Below are 7159 nucleotides of genomic sequence, written 5' to 3' on the forward strand. Positions count from 1 at the left end.
CCCCAAGTGGTCTTCACATGGCTGGGTTCTCCCTTGCCCTGGGAAGCAGGCTGGACCATGGCTGAGAAACGTACACATATTTCTGCAATGGAGGGATAGAAAATGGATTTGCTACTCTTGATGCAACCTAACAGGGAGATGTTGCCTTCTTCTCCCTCTTCTTCGCCTTACACCGCAGCCTGCCAAATTTAGGAGGACTGCGTTGCGGTCGCTTCACACAGATGTGGCGCAGAATAAAAATGCTCCCTTAGGCTCTGCCCTTGAAGGAATTGTTCTAACAAGCTTGCTTTTCTGTTGCAATTTTAAAGGTTAGGACTCGTATAGTCCTGAAATTACATGTAGCAATCAAATATTTTAAAAAGAAGGTGGGGAAGATGCAGTCCTGAAAATATACACTGTAATAAAATAAGTAACCCTTTGACAATGTTTCTAAAAGAGAAGCATCTGTAGATAGAGATTTTTTTTTTTTGAAAAACAGGCGAAATAAGGGGAAAGATACTGTTCCTGTGGCTTCAAAGAGATGGACTTTAATAACACTTAACAGAATGATGCGCATTAATGAGCTCAGAAGGCACTTCTTATGCCTCATCCATCATGCGGAGGAGAAAATGAACCCTTCGACAGCATTAGGAATTATTCCAGATCTTGTCAGTAATTCGCACCTTCTCTGTAGCGTCCTAACACAAATTTGTGTGTATGAGACACTGACCATTAATCTAAAGGCTCCCCCCACTATTCTCTCTCTCTCTCTCTCTCGCATGCTGAGAACATATCAGTTGTTTCATGGGAGAAATTTCACATATGAAATCCACCCTGAACTAAACCAATAGACAGACAGATATAAACAGAGAGGGTGATTTGTCATATTTAAAGCAGCAACATAAAAAAATAATTTGACAGCCTGGGGCCTCTCTATAGAAAAATAAAACTGACCCGAACTTGAAATACTAATGTCTGTGGCACTTAATTGTCCTTGATGACCCTGTTAGCAGCTCAATTTGCAAAGATTTGGGTATTATGATCAGACAAATCTGGATTTGGATTTTTATGAATTGCATTTAAGGAACTTGACTAACAGCTAAATAAAGGTAGGCTTTTTAAACAAGGTTTTCTTGAAATTAAATCCTCTGCTAGCAAAAATGCTAAAACGTTAAGTATTCACTCTAGATTCTATAATTAGAAGAGTCCATAATATGTATATATAAATTAATACAGTCTTCCTAACAAATACCGTCTGAGTACTTGCCAGATGATTTCCACCCATACAACACAAAGATCAAAGCTAGCTGGATGAATGTTAGCCTATGACAAATTAAACCTCTTTCTCTTCTAAAGTCCAGGGCACCAAAGAGATGCACTTCGGGTTGAACAATTCACCACTGAGCAAAATATATAATTGTTAGAGTAAATGAAAATTCCTCTATAGAAACTAAAAGACAAGAAAGTAACATAATGTTTTCAGGCTGCTCCTTAGACGTGTCTGAAATTCTGCTCTTTTTCTTACTCTGAATTTGGCTTGAACTAAAACAGTGTCAGAGACTATTAGACTGCTTTCTACCCAAAGGAGGAAATTAGAATTTTCTCCACAATACAAATATTTGGATGCTTTCATTGTATGAATACATTTTTCATATGTTTGGAAGTCTTCTTTGATGCAGAAGAAGCACTGTGCCTGTGGTAGAAATATCCATTTAGTGGTCATAGGTAAGAGATTCAATTTGCAGACATGCAAACTCTTCTGAGACTGGAACGTGGTTGAGCCTGTTAAAGCTTTCGACAAACTCTTTCAAATTAAAAGCTCAATAAAAACAGAAGTGCTGGGACAGCCGGGAGCATGGAGTATGCCCAGGGCTGAACATGAGGCCCACATCTGGAGAGGACGGAGATATGGCTGGCCACAGCAATTCACACATACATCAAGGAGTTGACACTACTTTCCTCCCTTTTCACAGTCCCATAAAATTAATCAAACGTGTCTTTGTTTTGCCATATGCATCTTTGCAAAATATAGAAAATCACAGAATGACGATGCTAAGGAGACTGAGACTGGGCCCCATTCCGACCCACGAACACTGGACGAAACCATACTGTGACCTCTAAGAATATATCTGTGAAGAAGGGACACCTATGTTTTCCAAAAGAACAGATTATCCGGAAGAATTACCCTTGTCTCATTAATCCAGAAAGAGTGTCTGAAGAGTTTGGAACCGTCCTCTAGAGGAATTAAATGCTTTGCTAAAAATGGGAGCCAAATTGCTTACGAGACAGTGGGTCTGGCAGATACACTGAAAAGGGTGACAAAGGGGCAACCGGGCTGGAATATGTTTGGATGATGTGTTTTACTGAGAAATAAACCAGACATGATTGTAAAAGGATGAATTCTGTTAATGGCTTCTCCTTAATTCCCAGTACATTTAATGGGACGACACAGAGACTTAGACAGAGCTCTGTTTGGGCCCAGAAATTCCCTTCACAGTCCAGGCAAAGAGGCAGCCAGCTCCAGCACTAGTCAAGCAAATCACACGCACACGCACACATCCCAAATGTGCAGCAGCGAGGCTGTCTCCGTGTGAGCCGTGTCCTCTCCAGCGCCGAGATAAAGGCCCAATCTGCTCATCAGACACCTCCGGGCTCGGCCATCTAATAGGAACAAATTGGCACCGAGTGCCCAGGCAGGCAACGCTGAGGCCTCCTGATCTGTAGAATGACGCTGATGCCTGATGATCCCCAGATTGTTAGCAACAACCCTTATCCTGCCTTTCTCCTTCGCTGGCACCCGAGAGCCAGGCCTGGAGAGAGCTGGATGCGGCCCCTGCACCCCCAGCAGGGCCGGCAGCCCCAGCCACAGTGCTGCAAGCACGCTTGCCACAGAAGCCCCCACCACCCGCCCCTTCTGCAGGCCTCGGCGTGCCCTGCACCAGCCCCGGAAGGCAGCGGACAGGACGCACACAGCCTGCGGGAGCGTCTGCATGCTCTGGCCAGGAGCACAGCAGCCAAAGCAGCCTTTCCCGAAAGAGGCTGGAGGCAGGCGGTTGTGGCGAATGCACAAGCCACGGAATGGGGCGGAGGGGAGGCAGCAGCCATTGGGTTCTGTGTTGGAAAAAGCAGCAGGTGGACATGGTCCATTTCCTCTCTTCCGCCCACAAATGCGTTCTTTCTTTCATGCCCTTACTGATGTCTAGTCAACCCTTCTTGGTTTCAACCTTTCCTAGAATCAGTAGTTCATTTGGGGATGCCTTTCCCCCCTTTAAAGCAGAACACACACACACCCTCCAGCGTAGCAAGAGCCATCCTCCAAGAAAAAGTGTGGAGGAGAAAGGAGAGATGCTCTCTGGGTTTTCAGTGTGTTTTTTAAATAAATCAGCAGGGGTGTGCACTCTCTGCAGGGCATGGCACAGGGTCCATCAGGAAGAGGGCCAGGAATAAGGAGGCATTTAAATTCTGCTGGGAGCTGCAGTCGGCCAAGGAGAAATGTTTGCTCTTCTAGCGGCATTTCTCCCTACCTTTCATTTGCTCTTCTTTAATTCTGCTTGGAACAGCAGCTGTCCGCCTGCCTGGGCGCTCCTTGCCTGTTACAAGAAACAGCCTGGAGGCTCTGAAGAAAAGGGAGGGGGAAACCCTTCGCCTTTTCAAAACTGGAATTCAGACCCAACCATTAACCGGTGCCTGGTCCAGGATTATTTGCAAAGGGTTTTGCCTGACATGTGGGTCGAACAAGCAGCAAGGGGAAGAAATCCCCTTCCGCTGGTCGCACAGTGCAAAAGCACGAAGGATGCGAATGCGGAGCTGCAGCGAAGTGGGACCGGATGACGACGCTTCCTAATCCAAATGCCACCATACACAAATTAGTCATGCGGGGGGTGGGGAGGGAGTGCCAAGAGGTTCTTCCCCTAGGCCGGGGGGCCAGCTGCAGAGGGAACAAACTCCCCCTAAATGCTGCGGAAGGAGGGCTGCGCTCAAGATCACCATCGCCCTAAAAAAGACGTCGACCCCCCCCCCCGCATAATTCAACGAGAGTTTTGGAGGGGGGTCCTCCTCCGCTGGCGCCCCCCAGCACGCGTTAATTTCTCTTGCGCGCTTCTTCTGCCCTCTCGCGGCCCCCCCCATCGCGACTCCGACATGCATATGCGTAAAGCAAGCAGGCAGGCAGGCGCCGCCGAGCTTCGCGCGCCCCCGCCGGAGGAGCCGCGGAGCGACGGCGCGGGGAGGGGCGGGCAGGCACGTGCCGGGCAGGCCCCCTATTTGCATATTCAGATCAGGCCGCGCCGGACGCACCGCGCGCTGCGCAGGAGGCCGCGCGGCTGCCTTACCTCCGCGGGCCGCTCGGCCGGGCGCCGTTCCCGCTGCTGCTGCTGCTGCGGCCGCGACGGCTGCTCTGAAGCGGAGCCCCCCGCCGCCGCCACTCCGGGAGAAAGTGGGAGCGCCGTCCTGCGGGACTGGCCTTGGCGGCTCCGGCTCGCCTCCGCGGCGCGGGGTCCGCTGGCCTGGCGAGGGGAGCAGAAGAGCAAGCCAGCCCCCCCGGGGCCCCGCTATGGTCAGGCGGCGGCCCGGCCGGGCACCCAGAGGCGGAGGCGGCGGGGAGGGTCACGCAGCCCCAGGCTTCGGAAGGGAGGAGGCGGCGAAGCCAAAGCCACGACCCCCCCCCCCGCGTCAATGTCGGCCCGCCAAGGGAGGATGCGCGCAAGGTCCGAGCACGTGTGTCCCTGGAAGGGGCACTTCCTCCCCCCGCGCCGCGTCTGAGTCCAACGGCAGAAAGGCCTTGCGTGCAGCCTCCCCGCGCCCGCGAAAATGTCCCCTCGAGTTCACCAGAAGCCAGGCGGGGGTCTCCGGCGCCCCCAGGGAGGCAGCAGGCCTGCAGCGCTCGCCCCCTCCTCGGCCAGCAGCAGCCCTCAAGCGCGGGCCCCGCGCGTGCGCCCGCGCGCACGGGGCGCTGCCTCGAAGGGGCGCGTCCGTCGGGCCAAAGCGTCCCAGCCGCAGCCTCCGGGGAAAGGGCCGGCCGAGCCACGTCCCCCAGCCCGGACGGGCTTCCGCTGGCCCGGCGGCTTGGGAAGGAGCCGCGCCGCTCAGCCCGAGGGCAGAGGGGCCCCTTCCTAGGGCCCGGCCAGGGCCAAGCAGCGAGCGCTCGTGCCAAGGCGCCCCGGGCTGTGGCTGCTGGGACAGGATCGCCTCCCTCCCGGCCGAGCCCCCGGGTCCCTCCCGGGCCTCAGCGAGGCCGCCCGGCGGCAGAACACGTGTGTGCGTGTGACGGCGTCCGTTCACCTCCCAGCCCCGCTCCTTGCGCCTGTGCCCACACGAAGCTCGCTGCGGGGAAGGGCGGGGGCTGGGCGCTGCGTGCCCGCGTCTCGCGCGCCCGCATGGCTCCGGCCTCAGGGCCTCGTCAGCCAGGGGGCAGCCCCGCGGCCGGAGCAGCAGGGCGAGCCCGCGGACGGGGCCTGCGCGCGAGCATCGGCCGGCCGGCCGTCCTCGCTCTCCTGGACAGCAGCGCGGATGGAGAAGCCCCCGGGCCGCGCTCGCGGATGGAAGGGCCCTTGCCGGGGACGGCTCGGCACCCCACGGCTTAAGGCTGCCCGGAGAGCGGGAGGGGGGCGTCGCCAGCGAGAGCGACCTGCTCTGGGCGGAGGAGAGGCGCTGCTCGAAGCGCGCTGGCCGCCCCAAACCTCGCCCGGGTCTGAGCGGCCCTGCCGGGCAGAGGCGCCCCGAGGCGAAGCCGCCTCTTCGGACTCCGCAGGGGCGCGCCCCTAGCCGGGGGGCGCCGCGGAAGGCGGCCCCGCCCCCCCCGCCTGGAACGCCCTCCCCTCTGCGCCGCCGAGGAGACGCGCCGCGCTCGCCCCGGGGGGCGGGGCGGGGCGGACAGAGGGGGCGGGGCTTGGCGCGCTCCCGCGGCCCTCGGATGGCGCCGCCGCGCAGTGACGCATGCCGGGCTGATAGGATGGTGACTCTTCATTTTCATTTATTTTATTTATTACATTTACATCCCACCATTTTTCCTACTTAAGGAACCCAAGGCGGCGTACATAATCCTCCTCCTTTCCATGTTATCCTCACAACAACATCCCTGCGAGGTAGGTTGGGCTGAGAGTCTGTGACTGGCCCAAAGTCACCCAGTGAGCTTCCATGGCCGAACAGGGACTAGAACCCGGATCTCCTGGCTCCCAGTCTAACACTCTAGCCACTACACCGCTCTGAGCTGTTTTCAGAAATAAAAACCGAGTTTAGAGAACTAAGATACTTTTTCTGTTGTGAATGTGGTGGTCGGGGAGTCCTTGGGTCTCCCAAAGCAAAACAGCCTTCTAAAATATGTCTCCCCGATGGATACACCGCCCACGCTCCAGCAGAGCGACAAGGCTCTCCCACACTGGAGGCCTTCAAGACGAGGCTGGACAGCCATTTGTCAGGGATACTCTGACTTGGATTCCTGCATTGAGCAGGGGGTTGGACTCGATGGTCTTGTAGGCCCCTTCCAACCCTACTATTCTATGATTCTAGGACCTTTCACTTGGGCTTCTCCTCTAATAGAGGCTGCCAAGGGCCACTCCCCAAGCAGCTCTTAGAGGGCAGGTTCTGGGGAGTGCCTCCATGGCTTCAGAGGTGTGGCAATGTGGCCCTTTCCCCCTCCAGACAACCTCAAGGGCCATCTCGGGACTCCTCAACCTGCCCAAGTGGCCACCAAGCAGCCTCCGCCACTCATCACCGCCGGCACTGCCGCTCTTGTGGCCATTTCGGTTGGATGCTGCGCTGGGGTGTTGGCATGAGGAAGTGTGGTGGCCAGGATGGGGCAGAAGAGCAGCAGCGCATCATATTAAAACGACCGCTTGATGCACAGTGCATGGTGAGCTGTTGTTGTTGGGGGGGGGGGTTGCTCACCCCCCCGCACACACATCATACGACATTTCACGGGGTCCTCTGACCCTCAGGAGTAGCTTTGGGGTGAGTTTCAAGGGGCAGTGGTGTGAAGGGGGGCAGAAGAGTCCTGGTGTATCCCCCATTCTTTGGATCCAATCCAGGATCACTAGAAAAGTAAGAACAGTAACAGATTAAAGACACAAAGAGGAAATGCCCAGGAATATTGTCACAGAAATGTTACCAGGCACTTTCTGGGAGGGCAAGGTGAGCAACTGGAGCCCCACTGCAAACTCTCTGGCAAAGGGCCAACGTACTT

At 55.4% G+C, this 7159-nt stretch overlaps 1 protein-coding gene across 1 annotated transcript; it reads right to left on the bottom strand.

Moving 5' to 3' along the window:
- Positions 1–506: 506 nt before the first annotated feature.
- LOC146338721 (uncharacterized) lies at positions 507–6718 on the bottom strand. The gene is made up of 3 exons (XM_084812441.1): positions 6652–6718; positions 4311–5921; positions 507–2640 (listed from the first exon to the last, which is right to left on the bottom strand). The coding sequence occupies exons 1-2, from the start codon at positions 6716–6718 to the stop codon at positions 4651–4653; spliced, it is 1338 nt and encodes a 445-aa protein (XP_084668567.1). The 3' UTR covers positions 507–2640; positions 4311–4650.
- Positions 6719–7159: the final 441 nt, after the last annotated feature.

This window comes from Heloderma suspectum, chromosome 8, assembly GCF_057233095.1.
Source record: "Heloderma suspectum isolate Gila_16-S chromosome 8, 16-S_ref, whole genome shotgun sequence".
NCBI lineage: Eukaryota > Metazoa > Chordata > Lepidosauria > Squamata > Helodermatidae > Heloderma > Heloderma suspectum.

What these genes read in the sequence shown, in the direction of transcription:
- LOC146338721 (XM_084812441.1), bottom strand. Translation starts at nt 6,718, where the DNA reads ATGGCCACAAGAGCGGCAGTGCCGGCGGTGATGAGTGGCGGAGGCTGC. An exon ending in CTTGGTGGCCACTTGGGCAG is followed by an intron (nt 5,922 to 6,651) that starts GTTGAGGAGTCC and finishes CCATCCTATCAG; the next exon opens with CCCGGCATGCGTCACTGCGC.